Below are 22,988 nucleotides of genomic sequence, written 5' to 3'. Positions count from 1 at the left end.
CCTGGTCAGGTGAGGGCTTCTGCGAGATTTGCCTGGAGAGCCTCAGGCCATTCTGGGGGCCTGCACCCCATCAAGTGAGGTCTCCGGAGACCACCACTCAGTGGGCACGAGAGGCCTGGGTCGTGTGGCGTGTCTGGACAGGAGGCAGGAGCTGGCATGGAGGAGGCCCTCCGCTGTGGTCTTTTCCTCACCGGGGGCTTCATTCAGGACCAGAGGCACTGCTCATGTCCTCGGCATCCTGCCGCATCAGACCCAGCCAAGGGGGCGCCTCTCCACGTCCTCCGGGGGCAGCTTGGAGGCAGCACCGATGCAGGTCATCCGTGGACGGGGCACGGGGCACGGGGCACAGGACAGGGACAGGGAGGCCCCCAGGGAGGAAGCCAGTGAGGAGCGTGCTGTCCAGCAAGTCCCATGCAGGCGGTGCAGCTTGTCCTGCCGGGAGCTCTGGGGGCGCAGAGACGCCGCAGGGGAGGGGTCCATGCGCAGGTATGTCCTCCAGCCCAGCTCCCGTTGAGGGCAGGCTGCTCTCAAGAGCACGGTCCTCAGCGCAGCAGCCACACGGCCAGTACACCGGAAAGAGGGGGCCGATGAGGCTGCAGGTGAGTCCCCGGGAGGCACCCGCTGGAGATCCTGCCTGAACCCCAGGGGCCCCAAATCAGCCTGCAGCCCGGGGTTCTCCCACCTTGTGATGGGCTCCTCACAGCGCCCTGAAGCGAGCCACCCTGTCCCTCCGGGCTGCCTGCTGCCCAGCACCCTGCGAGGTCGGCCTGAGTGGGCCTGTGAGGTCTCCGCATCCCGCTCAGGCCAACCCTGCAGCCCTCCACTCCCTTCTACGGGTTGATAGCTGGAGCCCCCCAGGAGCCTCCTCCCAGAGCAGGTTCCCCCGGGATGAGACCTGGAGAGACGGCTGCGTGCTGCCCTGTGTGTCAGGTGTCCCCAAGCATTACTCCTTGTGATCTTGATAAGAGCCAGAGCGTGAGCCACCCCGGCCCCCAGCCCTCTCCGAGACAGAAGTTTACAAAAGCTTTCTTTAATCAAACATCGCGTGGGATCCACATGGACTAAACTCTCTCAACGTTTGCCAGCGCTCTGCTCGCCAGTCCTGAAAGGCTCTAGCAGAAAACATCCCATTTTCTTGTGCAACAGAAAGATTTCCCTTTCTGCGAGCTGCTGCTAAGTACCCTGAGCCGTGGACGTCAGCCAGTTAAGCTCAGGAAAACAAACGGGCGAGAGCGAGCTTGCCGGAAGCCCCCCCACACCCCCCCCCCCCAGCGAGCTGGGGCCTTTGAAACCACGTGGTTTCCAAGCTTGGGCTCGTCCTGCCCGTGCCGGCCGCTCTAAGCCAGAGCTCACATTCCCAAGGACCGAGACCAGGGTGTCTGAGGGCTGCAAGTCCAGTCGGGACCCAGCCAGATGTGTTCCCAGACTCCTCAGTGCCTCCGGGACGTGGAAGGAGGGTGTGCGGGGGACACATCCCGAGGGCTGAGCCTGGCAGCCTCCCTCGTGCACTGCAAGACTCTAGCACTTGAACTGTGGCCCGCCACCTTAGGAGGGCAGTGACCAGGGGGACTGGCCAGGGCAGGACACAGGGCCAGCAGCTGTACCTGCTGAGGTGTGTGGTGACAGATGGAGAGTGGCCCATGGGGGCTCAGAGAAAGCAACTCTCATTCCCCTACCTCAAGTGCACCCACGGGGTCCTAACAGAACTTCCCTGTGCACTCGTTTTGGTACCCTGGAAAGATCGGGAGCATGCAGAAGGAGTCCAGCCATGCCGGGGAGACCCTCCCCACTGCACCGTAATTTCGCAATTCATATTCATCCAGTTGAGATATACGTTCCCCGCGCTGTTACAGAGCTGTTAACATCTACAGATATTGAGGGGGAAAGGCAGCTACAAGGGACCATTCCCATGGCCCACCATGCCCATAGCAAGGATGCTGATTTTCCCCACACCTAGCCTGGCATCACCCTGATGACCCAGCAGCACCGTCGGCAACCAGAAGGAACCACTTCTCTTCCCCGTGACCCAGCACCCTGGCTCATTTCCCAGATCCAGAAGATGCGTCCAGAAGACGCTCGGAGCTGCTGAACAGGACACTCCCTAGGGCGCCTAAGAACATGGTGGGGATACATGCTCCCCCTCCCTACAGACGCAGGGCCTGGAGGGTTGGCCCTCTCAGGTTAAGTCAGGAGAGCAACAGGGTCCCAGTGGACCACAGCAGCACCGTCTCAGAGATCCCATGCACTGGGCAGGGCTCCCCTCCAGCAGACACTCTCAAAGCAGCATTTTCACTACAGCGGGTGGTTGCCAGGACTTAGCCATCTCTGCAGACTGGACTCAGGAGCCAGCAAGTTAGAGCTTCTCTAAAGGGCCATGCACAGCCTGGCTGCCCAAGGATGCTCTGTGCGTGCAACGAATACACAGGATACCAGTACAAACGTGCATGCTTCGACACTGCCCCGTGCTAGAAAGAAAGTCACCAAGAGACCATTTCACACCATCCTCCTGCCAGTTGTTCCAACCACTGCCCAGCCACACCGAGGGGTCCCTCTGTCCACCTGGAATGCTCTCCGTGGCCTCAACCTCCACCTGCCTGTGGCTTGTTAGGATGTGTGTGTGTTCCGCAACCAGTGATTCGGTTTCCTACACGCTAACTCAGGTCTGACACTGTCTGCCTGGAGACCCAGACAGAGCCCACAGTTTAGAGGTCTGTCCCGCAAGGCTGCCCCGACCGCCTCCCTTCACACTCCAGTCACAAGTGGCCCACGGGCTACCGATCCCGGGTTCCGCTCATTTGCTCGAGCGGCTCACAGAACTCAGGGAACCCGTTTACTCACTGGATTACCAGTTTATTATAGAGGACGTTGGGGAGTACAACCAGCAGCCAGATCTGAAGAAGTACAGAGGGCAAGGTCTCCTTGGCACAGTGGCATGTGGAAGCATTCTGGCTCACCACCCCGGAACTCTCTGAGCCCCGTCTTTTTGGGGTTTTATGGAGGCTTCGTTACACCGGCCATTGGCCACTGACCCAACACCAGCCCCTTGTCCCTCCCCGGAGGCTGTGGGCGGGACTGAAAGTTCCTAATCCTCACATGGTTGTCCTGGCAGCCCTGCGCGGATGCCATCAAAGGACAGACCAATGGAGGCCAGCACGTGCGCGGGAAGGCGTGTTCTCCTTTGCCCAAATGGAAAGAATTCCCGTCTTCCACATGCTGGCTTTGAAGAGTTCTGTTGCTAACACAAAGAAAGGAGGGTTTCAAAGAGGAAATTCAGTGTTAGCCGCCCTTCACGGGCACACTGCTCCTGCCAAATGGGCGTGTGATTGTCCTTAGGAATTCAGACTTTAAAGGACGTCTTTCTGGAAGGAAACTTGTATTTCCTAGACGGTTGGTGGTTTCTGCAGAACTGGGAGGAGGAGGGAAGCCACGCCCACAGCACCGAAGCAGAGGCCGTGGGCGGGGGGGGGGGGGGGGGGGGGGGGGGGGGGTCCGGAATACAGAAACAGTCAGCAGTAAGGAAGCCAGTTGGCCCCGCACCCGGCCTGATGCCCTGATTCTGGAAGCAGATTCTGTTGGGGCACCCACGGTGGGTGCTGGGTTTCCCTCTACCCTGGTCCTAATGATCAGCAGTGGGGCTCGAGCTCCAGGAACACTTCCATACGGGCCCGAAGATTCTCAGGGATGTCTCTTATTTCTGGCACATTTCTAAGTTTTCCAGAAAGAAACGGCCTGAAAGGGACAAGCCCTGCCTGGGAACATTCTGCTCCACGGACAGCTGCTGAGACCCTTCCAGGAGCCCGCGTGCTGGCCCGAGTCACTTGACGTGTCCGTGCGGGGGTCCAGCGCCTGGCCCCAGCCAGCCCCACCCCGGGCTCCCAGGGACTCCAGGACACCCTAGCTGTGGAGGCAGGGGGCAGCAGGAGAGGGGCAGAAAGGACGTTCGTATGGACAGAGCTCACTCATGCCAAATCTGTGTGGTAGAGAGCACAGGCTCAGCTATGCTGTTCCTAGAATAACCTGACACAGATCTCGACTGCAAAAATGAGACGGCAAGTTTACTAAATTCACCTGCTGGTGAACAGGGCCACCAAGAACCCGAGTTTTCCCTAATCCCAAAGTCCTGGTGCCCAGCCCCACAATCCCGGCCCCCCAAACCCCACACCCCAGCCCCATAGCCCCAGGACCCCACACCCCCTCAGACCCTACACCCCCCAGGACCTACAACCTCCAGGACTCACACCCGCAGGACACACACCACTAGACCCCGTAACTCTCAGGACCCCAGATCCCCAGGACCCCACACCCTGAGGGCCCACACCCCCTCCCAGACCCTATACCCCCAGGACCCACATACCTGGTCCTCACACCCTTGAGCCCCACACCCTCAGACCCCACATTCCCAGAACCCCACACCCCTTGGGCCCCACACCCTTCAGGACCCTTCACCTCACAGGACTTATACCCCCCTAGGCCCTAAACCCCCCAGAACCCATAAGCCCCAGACCCCACATCTCTAGAACCCCACACGCCCAGGTCCCACACCCCTCAGAACCCCATACCCCCCCAGGCCCTAAACCCCCCAGAACCTACAACCCCAGGGTCCCACTGCCTCCTGGGCCCAGTCCTAATGGCAGCTCAGGAAGCCCTCCAGGCCAGAGCACGAGGAGAGGTGACTCTGAGACTGCAGGTGCAGGAAGCTGGGGCTGGACAGGCGCCTGGGAACCCCTCCATGACCCCTGGCATAGAATGTTCACAACCAGCTGGACGCTGCTTGGCGAGGTGCCAGGGCTAACCAATTCCATCCTCTGCCCACGGCCACTCCTCCCTTCTTTGCCTTCACACACAGAGACACACACCCACACACACTCACAGGGAAGCAAGCTGTTCAGTGACCCCTTTAAAGCAAATTCCTCTGGGAGATGCCCCTTAGCACCAGGCTGCTTCCATGCCCCTCACGACAGGCCTGTTGGTCCCTTGGACATGCCAAGAGCCTCCTGCCCCAGGGCCTTTGCACATGCTGTTCCTTCTGTCTGGGCTAAGTCCATACACACACATCATCTAGATCCGTGCCGCTGGTCCTTCAGCCCTCCACACACCATCCCGTCCTCAGCACACACATTCCTGCACCATGAACACTGCTCACACTTTGTAATCAGTGCTTTCTTCCATGACCCCCCAACTGCGTGAGCTTCAGTTAGTCCGAGGACACAGGAACGCCTTACTGGAAACTGTACTGTCGTCCGGCCACTCCCCACTACCACCCACTTCTCTGTGTACAGAACCCAACGTCCCCAGAGGCCCAGCTTGACAGTGTCCGGGCACCCATGGTCCTTCCTGTCCACTCCACGGAATCTGACCTGTCACAGTTCTCTCTAGTCCCCTGCCGGGTCCCTGGAACCCAAGCCAGAGCTATGTCCCAATGACTGTGTTTCCCACTTCTCCAAGAGGTTCTGTTGGTCTGGCCGGTCACAGCCCGTCCCCACAGCATTTCCACACATGCCTGAGCACACAGTGTTCCCTGACTTCTGGAAGAAATGTGAACTAGCTGAAACATTGCCTCTGGCAGCAGCAGCCCCAGCTAGCCTTCACCCATGTAGTCCTGTGCGAATTTTGGGCCACTCTGCAGACCGGTGAGCCCCCAGCCCCGTCAGCCGGGCTGCAGGAACTCCCCAGCCAGACAGGAGCCTTGGTGAAATGCAGCAAATGGATGAAGCCAGAGGTAGGAATGAGGTGACTTTGGGTGGGTGGGGCCTCTGGGGTGCCCGTCTCCTGTCTTGGGTCCCCCTTGACTCAGCACTGCACCAAGAGCCACGGGAGCCACGGCCAGGGGCTGATGGGGGTTTTCAGCCCACACTTGCTGAATGCTGGCTGGAGGACATGCCACCTGCCAGGGACGGTAGGGGGCTGGGATGTCCCTGCCCTTTGAGGAGTCATGTAGAAGCTGCAGGGGGAGAGCGCCCACAGGAAGACAAATGTGCTAGGGAGGGTCCAGTCTGGAGGCCACGTGGTGGGAAGGCCTTCTGGGTCTGGCCCAGTAGTTCCATCATGACCAGACAGACCAGCAGCAGGCCAAGCCCAGATACGGCTGGGAAAACTGCCCCAGGAGCAGGGTCCTGCCTCCACCAACAAGGAATGCCATACCACCAACCGCGTGGGCCCCGGAGGAGGGCATGGCTCTGGGTAGCCGTCAGCTGGAAGACCACAGCCCCGGCACAGCGACACAAAGTACAGGACAGCAGTTCAGAGCATCAAAGTAAGTGTGGCCCCTGCATGATTGCAGGCGACAGAGCCACTGGGCCAGATGCCCCCCCACCCTGCAGGGGAGCTGGCCCAGGGCCCTTGTCGTGTGACCAGCCCAAGAGGAATTCCCACCTGGGGGCACCCCGCTGCCTCATTCATATTGCCTGGCTAGTTTGGGGCCCCCTTGACTGGCTTGTGGACCACGAAGGTCCATAGGAATGCCAGTGTGCTTTGGAGGAAAAGGATGTGCATTTGGGAGAGATGGATAAACCCACAGGGACCATCTCAGCCTCGCTCTCTGCTCAGTGTGGACCGCAGAGCCCGGGCACCGGCTGGAGAGGTCGGCACAGGCCCCAGGCCCGCCCACCCCATCCGAGCCGTGCACCTGGGAGAGCCTCAGTGCATGGGGGCAGCCCTCAGGAGCTTTCCAGAATACCCCTGCCACGACTGGCCCGTCCACACCGCTGCCTGGAAGGGGGGCCTGGAAGGGGGGCCTCCGCTTGGGCCCCCAACCCTTTTGCAGTCCCTTCCCAGGGCCTCCCTCGCACTGGACCGAGCTCGGGTCCTGGCCACAAAGGAGGGCAGCAGGTGCGAGCCAGCAGAGAGCCTTACGCTGCCTGCCAGTGGGTAGAACTCCAGCGATAAGAGAGGGGATCGGACGGAAAAGCTAACATTTTGCTTTACGCTCAAACAACAATCATTATCAATAACCCTATAAAAGGTCAATTTATTATCCCGCTGTTATGTGCCCTGTTTCAACAACAGTGCAAAACATACAGAGAAGGCAGAAACTCCTATAGAATCCGTGGTCCTCAGGGCTCCCCAGTCAACTCTGGGCACCGAGGGTGGAGGTCCCTGCCTCGCTGGCCCCCTCATCCCAGCTTCCATGCCTGGGGAACCCCACGGCTGCCGAGTGAGCAGCCCTGCCTGCTCTCATGGCCCCTTGGTCTTCTTGGTGGCGGTGACCAAGGTGATAATGATGAAGTAAGCACGTCCCTGTCCATTCCAACAGGGGCATGGCTGCACACCCGGCTGCCTGGCAGGGGCAGCCACCTGACTGCTCTTCCTGCCGCAGCCACAGCCCTCCGCTTTTCCCAGCTGACCCTGTGGCCATGACCTCCACCCAGGACCACAGCTACTGCTCCCCGAGGGCAGGAGCCCGGCTGACCGACCTCAGAGCCTCACACTGCCCGGCCCGGTCCCTCACCCGGAAGGGAAGCTCCCGACTCGTGTGCACTGTGACAGTACCACCTCTGCACCTGGCAGAAGGATCCCCAGGAAAGAAGTCTGAGTCATCCTGGAGAGAAAACAAATGCCAGGGGAACTGCGGCGAGGCCAGTAGGGCCTCCCCCTTTCCTTCCAGCACGTTCCATGGGAGGCTAAGGGAAAAGCAAGCTCACCCTACTGAGGCTTCAAGCTAGCAAGTGTAAATGCACACAGCTGGCTGACAGATGCGCCCAGACCAGGCAGAAGCTCCAGGAAAAAGGCTGAGGTGCACCGGGGCCCCTGTCCACGCCACCCCCTCTTCCACAGCCCTCCTCGGGCTCCCCCTAACCTCTGCACCGGCTACCCCCGGGAGGACCAGCCAAGCAGCCGCCGGCGCCTGGTCTTGGAGGGTGGCAGGGCGTTGGGACAAGGGTGAGCTGCCCTTGGAACCACACGGGCTGCCACGGCACACTTTGTTCAGACGTAATAACAGCTATTAGGCTGCATAATTGACCCAAAGAGGGAAGTCATTGCAGTGAGAAACAAAGGGCGCTCAGTGCTGCCTGGCCGCCGACCAGCTGGCCCGCGGGGCGCCCAGCGCCTCTTACGTGGGCAGCAACTTCCCTGGCCCCGGGGGGGAGGGGAGGGTTGCCTCCCAGCCCCTTTCCGCCCAACGGCCTGTGCATGGATGGCGTGCGCGCACCCCCAGACTGAGCACGCTGGCCAGGGCCGGGGCGAGTCCCTGCAGAGGAGCACAGCTTGCGCCTTCTCAGCGTGTCCCACCGCTGAAGCCTCTCGCCCCATGCTCGGTGCCCTCGAGCCTGCCACAAAGGTTGGAAATGCAGGCAGGTGCACGTCTTCAGGGCCAAGAGCGAAGGCAGGGGAAGAGCGCACACTGTGTCTGAGGGGAACCGGAACAATAAAGGTGAACTAGACACGAAGATAAAAATAAAGCAGTACAGGAGGTCCTGCCAACAGAGGGCTGTGCCCACAGTGCCCCAGGGCCACCCAGCCCGGGGCCAGCCGGGCAGCGCGAGGCCGCCAGCAGGTGGCCCCGAGTCACCGAGAGGGCTGGCTCCTTGCTTCCCAAAGCTATCTGAGCAGTCCAGTTGCCTGCAAGACTCACAAGGTTTACCAGGCCTTGTAAACAATTCCTGGACCAGCTTTGAAGGCCAGGGAGTGGTGCCTCGGGAATCTCCCCGGGGATGCTGGAGTCATCTGTCAGCAGGACACTCAGGGTGCGTCCCAGGACAGCCAGGGAGTGTACCAGGCTCTGGGGTCACTGCGAGGAGCGCCGCATCGGGGCACCACATGGAGCTCCAGCGAGAAGCCCTTTGCTCACTGAGGAGCAAGGGCTGTGAGGCCCGGGTCCCTGCCCCCTGTCCCCCGGGACACCAGGAGCATCCAGGGCAGCGGGAGGCTGCAGCCTGAGCCGCCTGCTGCAGGGCCACGTCCCCTTCCTGCAGGGAGTCTCCCATCAGAAGGCGCAGGAGAGGCTTTGGAGGCTTTTTCATATTTCAACAACCACAAATATGGATGTAAATGTGATTTCAGTCACCCTCTGGCTTATGACACGGGAGCCTCAGGGGCCATGTGAGGAAGTGCACATTGCCCTGAATGATAAGACAGACGGTGCAGAGAGCAGCTGCCCAGAGCCCCAACCCCACCCCGAGAAGCAGCACAGATGGCCATGGTGGACCAAGGTGGGGCTGCTTGAGGTTGTCAGCCTGCTGGCAACACAGCTCGACTCCCAGAAGGTAGGGGTCCTTCGGGGGGAGTGCAGGTGCAGGTTCCACACACGCTCGAAAATCAGTATCACCCACATTCCGGGCAGGGGGAGACGGAGCCAGCCGTTCCTGGGAGGCCACCGTGGTGCCCTTCACACCTCTGCCCTGTCAGTCTCTGCAGCGTCTCGGGGGTTCTCCAAAGGAAGAGGGCAGGGAGAGGCTGGGGCCAGGATCTGTGAGCGGGTGGGCCCTGGACAGGGGCAGGGAGTGGAGGGAGCAGCCCACCCTCTTGCCGGTGCTCCCGGGAGCCCCAGGTCCTCTCTCCACGAAGGCAGACCACCAGCCAGAAAGGTCTTTCCCCCTCCCTGCTCAGCGGCCTGGAGGGCTGCCCCTGCTCTCTGCAGACCTGCTAAGGGCAGTGTGGTCTTGTTGAGACCAGAGCTCGTCAGCCAGGCAGCCCAGGCTCTGGAATCTGCTCTTTGGCCCAGATGCTGGTCCAGGGCAAACAAGGCAGGCTCCCCGAGAGCCCTGAGAGCTCAAGTTCTCCTTCACTAATTGCAAACCTGTGCAAGACTGAGCACGAGAATGAAAGCCACCAACCTGCAGCTCAGAACAGAACGTACTGTTCACCGGTTGTCCATCCATCATCTTACCCCATATTCCAGAAGGCATAATGTTCCCATAATATAATCGTTTAGTGGAAACCAAGCGTTCTGACCATTACTTTTTCTGTACTAGCTTGTTTATTTGGAGTAATTTGCAGCCCTGAAAAAAAATAACAAAGCGAGTGCTAAGGGACAGAGATTGCCTGTAGGACGAAGAGCTCTGCATAAGTTACCCTGTGGGAAAGGCAGGCCTTTGGGGTCCTTCAGCTCTGACACAGGATGGTCTCCTTGCGTTTTTACGGGATAGAGTTCAGCCTCCACAGGAAGGAGCAGAAGCAAGGGAAAGGATTGCAAGCAGGACTGTGTGCAGCGCGTGGCTCGTGGCTCCGTGGCGGCAGTGCAGGAACACACCTGGGGAACAGCCAGGCTTTCTCTGGAGAGAACGGAATGCACAGCTGGTTTATCTCCCAGTGCTCACTATTCTAATAGCAAGCTGCTGGGCGTGTCTGCGAAGCTCACACCATGCACCGCCAGGCCACAGAGCACAGGACTGCAGTCCCGCTCGCGGAAGCCTGTCCGCTCTCGGAAAGGATAACGCAGCTCCCTTTCTTTCTACTCATCCTTGGACCATCTGAGGTCGAGAGAGCAAACCCTGCTGACCTTGCTAACAGTCGGGGAGTCCAGCAGGACTGAGAGACTGAGTCTCACCACAGATGGCTATGGACACATGTGTGCACCTGTGTAAGCAGCATGTGTCTGTGTACTTGTGCACATGTGTGTTGTGTGTGTGCACGCATGTGTGCATGGGTGCGTGTGTGCGTGCATTGTATGTGTGCGTAAGTGTGCGTGCATATGTCCTGTGTGTTGTGCGCACACACATGTGCGTGTGTGTGTTGTGTGTGTGCACGCATGTGTGCATGGGTGCATGTGTGCGTGCATTGTATGTGTGCGTAGGTGTGCGTGCATATGTCCTGTGTGTTGTGCGCACACACATGTGCGTGTGTGTGTTGTGTGTGTGCACGCATGTGTGCATGGGTGCATGTGTGCGTGCATTGTATGTGTGCGTAAGTGTGCGCGCATATGTCCTGTGTGTTGTGCGCACACACATGTGCGTGTGTTGTGTGTGTGCACGCATGTGTGCATGGGTGCATGTGTGCGTGCATTGTATGTGTGAGTAAGTGTGCGTGCATATGTCCTGTGTGTTGTGCGCACACACATGTGCGTGTGTGTGTGTTGTGTGTGTGCAGGTATGTGCATGCGTGTGTGAAGCCAACAGGCTCTTATAGTGTCCCAGTTCGCGTCAATATTTTGTTTAAGAGCAAAAAGGCCTCTGGCTCCTACAGGCACCGAGTAACTGAGGCAGGGACCACCACCAACCCACCCCAACTTCAGATCCATAGTCGCTAGTGCATTGTGCCCCTCTGAGCCCACAGCTACTGTATGAGGTCAAGTTCTTTCAAATATGGATACTAACACTCAGAGAGGTACAGAGGGTTCCTGAGGTCACAGCTGTTAAGTGGCCAAGGGTCAGAAATTCCAAATGCAGCCCCACCCCACATCTCACCCAGAGCTCTAGCCCCACGCCTAATAGGGGCCTGGGGCTGGGAATGTCTGGTCATGGGGTGAGCACCGCACCGCCTTCTCCAGAGCCACCTCCACAGGATCTGATCTGCAGGGCGTGGGGGCTCAGACCCCTTTGCTGCCAGGAATCAGAGGACCTGGAGCAAAGTGGGCTCCTGTGCCTTGGGTGCAAATAGAAACTCCCATTCAAGGGAACTTCAGGATGAGCCCCCAGTCCCATGGGGTGCCCTCGGGGCCCAGTGTGCTCCATGGGTCTGCAGCTGCAGGCTTGTTGGAGATGGAAAGTCCCCAGTGCCCCAGACCTCCGAAGCCACACAAGGCTCCAAAGATGTGCGGGCACTTAGAGGCTCAGACGGCTGCTCTTCCCTGTTCCAAGAAGACCCACCAGCCAGAACATGGAGGAAAATGGGCAAGCACGACCCTGGGGTGCCCTGGCCTTCCTCTGGGCCACATTGCTTCCTGGGCACCTGGAGGAAGCTGTTGTAGACCCCAGGCTTACTCCCCCTGCCCTCTGGTCCAAGCTGCAATGGCCAGGGCCTGGTGCTACTCCCTGCAGGTGGCCTGAGCCGTGGGGCTGCAGGGCCAAGGGAGAAGATGGCACCCCAGACCACATGGGGGGGGGCTCCTGGCAGGGCTGCGGTTCAGGGGTGGGGGCGCTGCCAGGGACAGGGCCCCACAGCAAGAGGGCAAGGGAAGAAACCTCTCTCCCCACAGCCTTCCATTGGCCAAATCCAAGGAGATGCTCATGCCATGCTCTCCTGGATTGCAGGAGCCACCTGCAGACACAGACCTGGGAGGAGCCGGGAACGGGGAGCCCAGCTGGACCTCAGGCCAGAGTTCACATTTTAAAACTCAGCGCATTAATGGATACTTTTATACTCAATCCTAAATCTTCCAATGAAATTGTACCACTTTCCCACGGGGAAGTGAAGACCTGTGAGTTAACAGAAAAGGCCTGGATGAGATGTGAAGCCCTTCCTCGTGCACACCAGCGCCCCCACCCCCACCCCGCGCTGGTGGCCTCCCTGGGGCTGCGGGTCACTTGGACCCGGGGGCGGTTCCTCAGCCTCATGTCACCGCTGCCTCAGCCACGAGCCCACTCACAGTTTGTCTAACAGTTGCTCAGACTATGCAGATGTTCCAGATAAAGGATTTGTCTTTCAGAAACTTAAAACCATGCACTTCGTGGAGGAGAACCCGACGGGAGCTGGGCCAGAACGGGGGACACAGGAAAGGCCAGCCCCCGGAGGCTCTGCTACCTGGGAACGGGGTCCGCTGGGGAAGGCTAGAGCCAGCCAGAGGCGTGGGCCTGGTTCATGGCCTGGTCCCCCGGGTGCGGGGAAGGGCCCGTGGGGACCGCGATCGCCCTCACGCCCAGCTGCTGCATGAACCCCGCACTAAGCCGGCTGGTGTGTCTGCTGTAGGATTTCTCTCAGTGGTTACTAACGTCTGCGGACGTCCCTGGGGGGAAGACCTGCCCTGGCGACTGCAACAGCCTCTCCATCACCCGCGGCATTGCGGACGATCACATTTTGTACTTCTGTGTCCTCTTTCTCTCAAGTGGGCTCTCTAACAGCTCCAGGGGCTCACTGCCTCAAACCCGACTCCAGACGTGAGTCGCAGATGAGCTCCAAACACCGCCCCCCAAGACCACTCCCCCAGGATCCGAGGTCCTGTGTGTGATGCAGGCCGGGGCTCTGGGGAGCCTGCACAGGGGGAGGCCAGTGGGGAGGCAGAGCCCTGGCCTCCAGGCATCCTGGCCCCGCCCAGCCCCCCCGCCAGGCCCCGCATGGGCCTCCTCGGGACCGCCACCCCCGCCTCAGGATGAAGAGCAGCCCAGGCAGCACCAGAGAGAGCGAGAGACCTGTGAGCCCGGCCAGCCCCTTAGGAGACACAGGAAACAGCCAAAGGGTCTGGGGCCATTTGCTCTGCAGGGAAGCTGGCAAAGGGCCTCAAGATGCCGCTGGCCCACCTTCCCTCTGACTGCCCAGTCTGCCCAGGCCCTAGCCCTCTCGGGCACGCAAGCACACGCCTTCAGAGCCCACTTGCCCCTCCACGAACACCCCACATCCAGGCTGACCCTTGCGGGCGCTGGTCAGCAACTTATGCTCACACGTGTCTCTCTGGCTCCTCAGCCCCACGTGGATGGGTCGTGGTTTGCCCCCAGTCTCTCAGTGCCTCTGTTGAGGCTGGCCTGGGGGCCACACGAGCACAGAGCAGCTGCTAGGTCTCACCCTGCCCCACGTGGGCCTCGGCTCCGAGGTGCCCGGCGGGACCCCAAACCCCAGGCCAGCCCAAGCTGACCATCTGATGACAGGGGGCCAGCCACCCCGTTCCCTGGGCTTTCCCTCGTCGTTGCCTGAGCCCCACAGAACCAGAACAGGAGCGATTTGCAGAAATCCCAGGGCAGCAGATGAGTGCACGGCGGTTTCTAGTCGGTCTTCCGACTGGTCTTCCGACTGCCTGACCCCCCCATCGGCACCTCTTTCCTGGAATCTGCGTTTCCCATCCCTCCTGCGGGCGGAGGGAGCTCCGGCCCCGCTTAGCTGCCGCACAACACCCCGGGGCGCTGGGATCTTGCTGAGAAAGAGGACACTGTCTCCAGCCTGCGGCTTCTCCTTCCGTGTTGCTTTTCACTGTTGTATTGATGTTGCCACCTCGAATTCTATCGGCCCGTGCCTCTCAGAATAAAAACGCAACAAATTTAAATCTTCCTCCCGGATTATTCCCACTCGGCGAGGATAAAATGAGCGTGAATGAGGCCAGAACCACTGTCACAAAGGCAGGGAGATCGTGTCAAAGAGCCGAATGGGTTCCACGCCCTCGCCGCGGCCACGGGGCTTACGACTTCAAGGCAAGGCCGACTAGAACCCTGAAACGATGAATCAGGGAAACTGGCTGCGGACCCCACCTCTACTCGAGGTGAGTAAAACCACAGGAACTGCACAGTAGGAGATGAAGAAACGGCCAGTGGTTGTAGGATCAGAGCCTGCTTTGTGCGGAAGAAGTTTCTACATCATTTTGACGATGTTCCCTTCACTGACTGCTCTCAGTCCTTGGCTTCCAGACCACAGCAGGCTTTCCCGTCCGTCACTGACCTGCTGTCCCCACAACCAGAGGCTGGAGAGACAGACCAGTGTGTCTACTCTGAGGGACAGGAAGCCACAAGCAGCAGCAAGAAAAAGTTCGGCTTTAACCAAAAGACTGCATTTCCAGACAATCAGGCCAGGTTCCAGAGGTCATGGGCAGGTGGAGCCCCATGCTGCTTTGACCAAGTGCTTCCAGATGCTTCCTTCCCTCTGGAGAATTCTGAGGTGCTGGCGTTGGGTACATCAGCTGGGTCTGGGTTGGACTGGCTGCTGCGGGGGGCAGTGGTGACCAGCCCGTGGCCAGCCTTGAGCACGAGGGTCTGCTGGGCATGGGACACAGCTCAGGGGCCCCCAAAAGCTCACCTGCAACAACACTTCACTTCCCTAAGGTCACTTTCTCATCTGCAAAATGAGGAATCAATGTCAACTAGACTTCCTCTCCCGCACCAGAATGCGTGATTCAGCACCACTTAAAGATTTCCTGTAAGGGAGGGCGTGGGGTAAAAACCCATGATTCGGTCAATGGCCCTGGGGTTGCTGACTCTGCCGGGGAAGGTGAGGGCTAGCAGGTTGGCAGGAGCTGGCTCCTGGTCAGAACCCAGGGTCTCACTGGGCCGGAAGTCCCGGCCAGAGGCTCTAAGGAAGAATCCGCTTCCCATCTCATCAGGTTGTTGGCAGAATTTGGCTTCTCGTGCTGTGGGACTGCAGTCCCCATTCCCCAGCTGGCTGTCGGCCCGGGGCTTCTCTCCGCTTCCAGGCCTGCCCCATTCCCGGCTGCCCGGCCGCCCCATCTTCAAAGCCAGCGCTGGCATGTCCCACCCTTTACACATTGAATCCTTCTCACTTGCTGCGGTATACAGTTGACCCTGAACAAGGCAGGGTTTAGGGGCACCAACCCCCGCACCGTCAAAAATCCGTGTATAACTTTTTACCCCCAAAACACTGAGAGCCTCCTTCAGACAGAAGCCTTGTAGATCACAGTGGTTGATTAACAAGTATTTCATGTGTTATATGTATTATAGGTTCTATTTTTACCAGAAAGTAAGCCTGAGAAAAGAAAATGTCATTAAGAAAGTCATAAAGAAGAGAAAATACATTTGCAGGACTATCCTGTATTTATCCAAAAAATCCACATACAAGTGGACCGGCGAAGCTCAAACCCTTGTTGTTCAGGGTCAACTGTACTAAGAAATTGCAGTCTTTGTTCTCAGTTCCTGGCACGCGGCTTCTGGGACATGTGTTGGATGGAGTGAGCAGCGCCCCCTTTGTTACCCAGAACAGCCCCCTTTAGACCACACCTGCGTTTACGCTAAGGATGTAGCTGTTGGAGGACCCCTCAACGGCTTTGGGATGGGGCCGGTCACCAGGAAGACCAAGCCATGATTAGGGTTTGGGACTTCTGGCCCCACTTCTACCTCCAGGGCGAGGAGAGGGACGGGAGATTGCGTTCCATCACCAGGGGCCGATGACTGAATCAGTCGTGCTATGCGGTAGACTCCTCTCCGTACGAACCGCTGACCGTGTTTGGAGAGCTCGCAGGTTGCTGGACGCATCCAGGCGTCAGGAGGGTGCAGTGCCCAGGGGGCCACGGGTCTCCACCCCTCCCACTCCTGTGATACCGAGCACCGTGCGTCTCGTTCATCCGGCTGTTCCCGAGTCGTATCCTCTATCCTAAGTTGGTGATTTACTATGTAAACTGTTTTCCTGGGTTCTGTAAGCTGATCCAGCTAATAATCAAACCTGAGAGGGATCGTGGGAGCCCCCAGGTTTGTACTGGACCAGGCAGATATGCGGGCAGTCTGGGCACTCCGTTCGTGGCCGGTGTCCCAAGTGGGGAACAATGTCACTCGTCCGTCCTGATGCAAAACTCTGGGTAGTCAGAAGTGAACCGAACTGTCAGACACCCACTTGGCATTAGAGATTTGGAGAACTGGTGTGAAAAACACCAGCTGTTTGATGTCAGGGGCGGTGGGGGGATCGCTTCCTCTTCTGCAACCAGCCAGAGAAAACCCTCTACTTAAAGGCACTCCTACAAATTAGGCCTGGCCCATGCGGAGCATCTCCCGGTTTTTGGTTTTCAGGTCAACTGATTAGCAACCTTGACTGTATCTGCAAAATCCCTTAATCCCATCCTCGGGGAAGCCACCGCGTAGGGTGAGGTCATGGGGCCAGGGCGGAATCCTGCCTTTCCCGTGGGAGGAGCATAAATGGGGGCGGGACCTGCTGGAGACACATCTTCTGGGCAGCCCCAGAGGGGCAGGGCACATGGCAGCTTCGTCGCTGCTGGCTGGGCTTCCAGGTGAGATGCTCAGGGGCCAGCTGGCCCTGCTCGGAGACAGACAGCGGCCTGTCCGGGATCAGGATGGGGAGGGGCGCAGGGCGTTCCGGGTCCTCCTGAGAGAGATAAGGGATTCCTACCGATATAATGCTGCTCAGCTCAGAGAGGATTTTGTGGGGCCCTCCTGCTCCCCAACAGAGAGAAACTCTTCCTGATTCGCAGCCTGACACCGGTCGCCCCTCTTCTGCTAGAACAGGAGTCTCAGTGGCAAGACCCCGGCAAGGGTCTGTGCCCGGGACCGCGCCCCACACAGAAACCGCTGAATGAATGAGACGGGATGAGGCAGGGAATCTGCAGCCTGTCTCCCACCCCCAAGCCCAGCAGCCAAGGGCCATGCCTTCCTCCCCACCAGGAGGCGGAGGAGCGGCAGCCCCTCCCAGGTCCCGCTCCCGTGGCTCCAAAGGTCTTTGCCGCCTGTTGGGCTGGACCACGCAGGCCTGGAGGTGCCTCCAGCAGCTTCCAGCAGCCACCTCCTCCGGGAATCCAGACCCTACAAGTAGTCCTGGCCCCTCGCTGATGCCGGTGGCCACACCCGCCTCTACCTGGAAGACAGGTCTTAGGGAGACGTTCACACACAGCTTACTTAGCAAGAGAAGTGAAACTATCTGCCAATCGTTTTCTAGAAGACACAGAAGGAGAGCTTGAGCTCGACTGGGACACAGGGCTGCTTGCAAAGACCAAGTGTAACTTTGCCCTCACACAGGAATTAAAGGCAAGCCACAGTCCCCCCAGAGGGACGCGGGTGCCCGTGCGGGTTCACGCCCCACTGCCCCCCTCCGTTAAGCCAAAGTCTCTCCACAGCGGCTGGGGAGGCATCATTCTCTTTGACCTTTAGGGGGAATGCACCCAAATGAGAAGGACAGGAGCTGATAGCTTAGAAGACCTGACATCTGAGCTCGAGAACTTTGAAAAAAACAAAAATGAACACATGTTCCCTGAACTGACCCACAGCGCCACGTTGTTCGCCAACATCCTTGCTTTTCTAAATGTCTTTTTATCACCTTTTTCTCAAGCGGCTCTTGTAAGCCCCAGGAGCAATGCTCGCTGTGTAACAGTTTCATAAAACGTATAACCCACAGGCCTGCAGGCTGTAAACACACACGAGCCTCAAGGATGCGCCCAGCTTCCCATCCATCTCACCAGGAAAGAACGGAGGCCTTGGCTCCTGGTATAGACAAGGGTCACCTGCCATGAAGACTAGCCAGACTCACCCCCATCGCTTGGGGCAACCACAGCTTTGCTTCAGGCCTGCAAACAGCTGGCATCCACCTGAGTTGGGGAGAGAGGCCTTCCAGGTAAGGAAGGTGCCCTGACCGGATCCCCTGCTTCGGTGCACATCCCGGTGCAGCACAAAAAGACCCCAGCCCCCAAGGTCACTGAGGGACATGGGGGCTCGAAACAGGACGCCAAAGAGAGAAGAAGGAGACCAGGCAGGGAGAAAGCAGCTTCTTAGAATGTGCCCTGTGTGTTGGTGTATGACGGAGCACAGACCCCTCAGAAGTACAGGACAAGAGGGAAAGGATATCCCAGGATGTAGGATTGGCCCCTGACATTGCTCCTACTTCTTTCTTTCTTCCTCTCCTCCTCCTCCTTCTTCTTCTTTTTGGTATTTTACAGTTTTCCTACAATGATTACATAAAACTTTTAGAAACTTACAAAGTTCTCTTATGAAAGTAGCCTTCCTTGCAATGTCAGCATGCTGGGACCTGGATGCGGGACCCAGTAGGTCAAGTGTTAGGTCCTGGAACCAGACGGCCAGGTCCTAAATCTACTAGTCCATTTTGAGCTCCATGATCTTTAGCAAATGCCCTCATTAACCTTTAAGTATTATTGTCATTAACATTCATCCAGCACTTTCTAGACCCAGGGCATTGTGTCCATTAGTCTGTATGGATCACCTCGATGTGTGTGTGATAATTAGCTTATCTATGCATTGCCACTGAGGGTTGTTGGAATATGAAGGCAATAATGTGTTTGTAAGCGCTGTGCATTTTATTATCTGTCCTCTGGAGTATTTTATTTTAATAACATAAATCCCATTCATCAAAAAAAAAAAGAGGAAAGAAGGAAGGAAGGAAGGAAGGAAGGAAGGAAGGAAGGAAGGGAGGGAGGAAGGGAGGGAGGGAGGGGGGAGGGAAGGGAGGGAGGGAGGAAGGAAGGAACGAAGGGAGGGAGGGAGGGAGGGGGGAGGGAAGGGAGGGAGGGAGGAAGGAAGGAACGAAGGGAGGGAGGGAGGGAGGGAGGGCGAGCAGTATTTTTGGGCTTGGCACTGTATGCAAGCATGCATTTTTCTGCCGGCAAATTCTCCTAGCCCCTGGAGCTCCAACAGGTGCCCTTGCTGTAGGTTCTAACCTAAGAAAGCCACGTTTCTGAGCCACCGGCTGAATGTTCTGCAGCGGTCAGTCGGTCAGCAGGAGGGTCTGCCTGCTGCCCTGCCCTATGTTCTGCTAAATTTATCCATCGAAGGGTACATTCTAAAGTAATTATGCTGCATTTGCGTTCACTATAGTGTGCTGTGGCAAATGGTCATTTGCCAGGATGCAGACTGGTGTGGACGCCCACCCTGCAGGACCCCACCCCGACAAGGAAAAGTCAATGCTTTGAAGAGTAGAAGAGGTAAAATATTAATGAAACTCGGGCACAAACACAGCTGAATGCTTTCTTTGAGCCTCCGTCTAATCAAGAGGGAAATGTCTCGAAGAGTTGATATATGTGAAACAGGATGATTTCATTCTGGGAAGAATAATTAAGCTCCTACAGTCCTGTTTTCCTGTGAATGCTTCCAGGATTTGGAGAGAATTTTAAAAAGTGGAGCCCAACAGGGTGAATCAGCCACCTAGGACTGCTGGTAAATCAGTAGAATTTTCTTGGTAGAAAAACAACACAGCACCCCGCCTTTGCCCAGAAGGCTCCCTGGCCTGCCGGCCAGCCTGCCCACAGCATGCCAGCCCCACACTGTTCCCCTGCTGGACCGGCTTCCGGTCAAGCACAGAGGCTCAGCCCAGACATACTGGCCTAATAAAAAAGATTGATTCACTCGGGACACTTCCCCCTAGATGTTTCTCAAAGAAAGTCTTTGTGGAAAAAATGTAAATTCTTTTCCCCCGTAAGTCTGCGAATGGGGTTGTAAGAGCAGCAGTCGGCAGAACTCGGCTGTGGGCAGAGAGCTCTTAGAATAGCAGGTAGCAGAGGCTGGCTCCACTCACAATTGCTCACCCCATTGGTGTGGACGCCGTCTTCCCATTTTTGCTCAGATCTTTGAAGTTCTATCACAGCTATGACAAAGTGATGACTCACTTAAATGCAGTCATCATGTCATACACGGTATTAATACCTCGGTGACATTGCCGTAAGAGGAAAAGGTTCCTGCAAGCATTCTGCCAACACCATCCTCAGGGACCACAAAGGGCAGCGCCTGCAGAAGGCCGAGCTCATTGTGCAGGAGGGCGCCGCCAGCATCCTGGCGCTGCTCTGATAAGCAGCTGTCAGAAAGGAGGGGGCTGCGGGGAGCAGAGGGGGAGGGGAGGGAGAGACCGCTGTTATCAGGCTGGAGGGCAGCCTTGAGTTGCTGCACTGATGTCTTATCTCAAGTATGCTCCTGTCTTGCAAGCTGAAAAATCTCCCTAAAAAGAGAGAGATGGGAGCAGGGCTCCAGGTCTGCGTCCCCTCCCCCACGCCCAGCGCCTGGGAGCCTGTAACTCAGCCCCACAGGAAGACCGCGTAGGTGCCATCCGGTCCCTGTCCGGGCTTCAAAACGCACTTGGAACCCTGCAAACCACCACCCCCTCAGGCGGGAAGCCCCTACCCTCAATAAAGAGAATAAGTCTGTTTCAGTAAGTTTATTGTAAAACAACCCAAAGCTGCAGCAGCATATTCCTTTAAAACCGGAGCATCGCCCCGTCCTCTTTGAGACAGCGGTGCAGGCTGCTCACTCCATCAGAGCTCCTGTAACTGTCCGAGTCCAGGCCTCGCCCGCCTGGCCTTTCCCCTCCTTCCTGTCGAGAGCGCAGGCTGCTGAGTCACGCCTGCCCGGCCGGTCCGTCCTTCCCGGCCCCGTGGCCGACGGCCCGCCTTCCCCGGCAAGCAGCCGCTCCCCACACTCGCAGAGTCCCGGGCTGGGGGCCAGCCCGCCCCTGCCGCCGCCGGGCCCCTCCTGCAGGGACCGCCTGTCCTCGCAGCTCTCCACGCAGCACTCCGGTCCTGCGCCCTCCGAGGGCGCATCCACAGAGCCAGCCGCGCGCTAGGCGCCCCGGGGCGTCACCACGTCGATCAGACCAAGGCCCCCTCCGGGCTGTCACTCGGGGAGGGTGATACTGGGCACCCAGTCGTTGACGCTGCGGCTCTCTTCGCAGAACACGCTGAGCTTCTCCAAGGCGGGGTCCTTCCACGCGTCCTCATTGGGGTTCTGCGGGGAGAGCGCAGAGGTCAGCCTGGCTGGCCGCTGGCCGATGGCCGCGGCGGGGCGACGCCGGGGCGGAGGCGGCACTCACCGAAATGAGGATGCAGTGCAGGTCTCCCGGGGCTGCAGCCTCGTCGCCGGCGCCCACGATAGCCGCCAGCCGCTGCACGTCGCCCACGCGCACGATGTCTATGTCGTTCTCACAGCAGAACGCCTGGATCAGCGTAAAGTGGATCTGCAGGGCGATGTCGCCCTCGTCCTCTGCGTCGGCGGCCAGCACGCAGAAGGTCACGTTGTCGGGGTCCCTGCGCAGGCGGGGACCGGATGGTGAGGGCAGGGCGGCAAGCCCGGAGGGGGCCCCCCGCCGCCGTCTCCCCGCCGCCGCCCCCGCCCCCGCCCCAGGTCGCCCCACCCGGGGCCGCGTCCACACTCACACATTCAAGACTTTGGCGGACTCATAGACGCCGGCGGTGAGGCAGCCCTGGCGCTGCGCCGACAGCAGCAGCTCGTGCAGCGCTTTCCCGGCGCCCTGCATCCTGCGGACGAGCCAGCGCGGTGAGCGGGGACTGGCCAGAAGGCGCGGCGAAATCCCCAACCCCGAGGACACACCCCGAGCGCCCCTGCCCAGCGCCCCAGCGCCCCAGCCCCGGGGATGCGCTCCCGGTGCCTAGCTCCCACCCAGCGGCTCCCCGTCCTGGCGGGCCCCGAAGGCGGCCGCCCGAGCAGCTGCAGCCAGGACAGGGACAGAATCCCCGCGCCCCGAGACGTCCGGCGCCCGGCGCCGACCCACCTGGCGGTGCTTTCGGGAACCGTATCTTGGCCGCGGATTTCCTCCAGAGTCATGGTTCAGTCGGAGAGCAGCTAGTTATCCACGAAAGGAGCGAGCGGCGCAGACGCGGCGGGGACTGGGAAGACGGGGAACCCGAGGCAGCCTTGCGAGCCCAAGGCTGGCGAGTGCGCCCCAGTAAGCCGCGCACCCTTTTATAGGCCCGGCCGCGGCGCCGCCAGCTGGCGCGAGGCTGCGCGCCCATTGGCCGGCGCCCGCTTTCTGATGCAAATGAGGCGGCCGCCGCGGCTCGTGCCAGAAGGCCACGTGGGGAGGGGTGCGGGGGATGACAATGCCTCAAATCTGCCGCTTTTGTCGGGGTGTTACCAGGCAGACTGGAGCCTGCAGATTTCACTCGCCTTTTTGTTTTTTTAAGTCCTTAAAAGGAAAAAGTTAAAAAAAAAAAAAAACCTTGCTTGCTAATAGGACGCCGCAATTTATCAAATGCCCCTTTGGGGAAATTAAGATTTTTTTTTGCATTTATTTTTGTTGCTACCTTTCTATTTTTTTCTTTACTTTTAATTGAAAGTTTATGAGACTGTTGCTTTTAAACGGGAACTTAAAGTAAAAACACCCAGCGCGGGCTTTAAGCTTGCAAGAAGCCTGGCCACAGCCCCTTCCAGCGACAGCGCGATCCGGAGCGCGCCGGCACGGCCTCCCCGCAAGCTCAGCGCCCCGACCCTGCCGCGCTGGAGGGTCCGAGCCGACCTCCCCGCCCGCAGCCCGGCGCCGCGGGGCGCTGGGACGCGCGAGCAGATTGCGGCCGGCGCACGCGGCTCGTTTGCATTTCTATGGAGAGCGCACAATAGCGGAGGTCTGGCGTGTGGCGGTTTGCAGGAGGGACAATCGAGGCTTTCTCTTCATAGCGACACTGTCCACCTGCCGCAGGGTGGGGTGGGTAGGGCCCCGCCGCGCGTGGGGGTCGCGGGGCTACCCGGCGCGTGGGGATCGGGCCACGTGCGGCTCCTGCGCCCCCC

At 58.9% G+C, this 22,988-nt stretch overlaps 1 protein-coding gene and 2 long non-coding RNA genes across 3 annotated transcripts; 2 read left to right on the top strand and 1 right to left on the bottom strand.

Moving 5' to 3' along the window:
- Positions 1-5,500: 5,500 nt before the first annotated feature.
- LOC123002129 (uncharacterized) lies at positions 5,501-20,624 on the top strand. Its single transcript, XR_006411685.3, has 3 exons — positions 5,501-5,719; positions 17,866-18,081; positions 19,296-20,624. It is a non-coding gene; the product is annotated as an uncharacterized LOC123002129 (long non-coding RNA).
- On the top strand, positions 5,728-9,877 carry LOC130542367 (uncharacterized). The gene is made up of 2 exons (XR_008956866.1): positions 5,728-6,253; positions 7,253-9,877. It is a non-coding gene; the product is annotated as an uncharacterized LOC130542367 (long non-coding RNA).
- Positions 19,830-22,155, bottom strand: GADD45G (growth arrest and DNA damage inducible gamma). Its single transcript, XM_026519198.4, has 4 exons — positions 21,976-22,155; positions 21,620-21,721; positions 21,277-21,490; positions 19,830-21,191 (listed from the first exon to the last, which is right to left on the bottom strand). The coding sequence occupies exons 1-4, from the start codon at positions 22,026-22,028 to the stop codon at positions 21,081-21,083; spliced, it is 480 nt and encodes a 159-aa protein (XP_026374983.1). The 5' UTR covers positions 22,029-22,155; the 3' UTR covers positions 19,830-21,080.
- Between the last annotated feature and the right edge of the window lie 833 nt (positions 22,156-22,988).

This window comes from Ursus arctos, unplaced genomic scaffold (assembly GCF_023065955.2).
Source record: "Ursus arctos isolate Adak ecotype North America unplaced genomic scaffold, UrsArc2.0 scaffold_33, whole genome shotgun sequence".
In the NCBI taxonomy this organism is placed as follows: domain Eukaryota; kingdom Metazoa; phylum Chordata; class Mammalia; order Carnivora; family Ursidae; genus Ursus; species Ursus arctos.
This window is presented reverse-complemented; position numbering and strand designations above follow the sequence as displayed.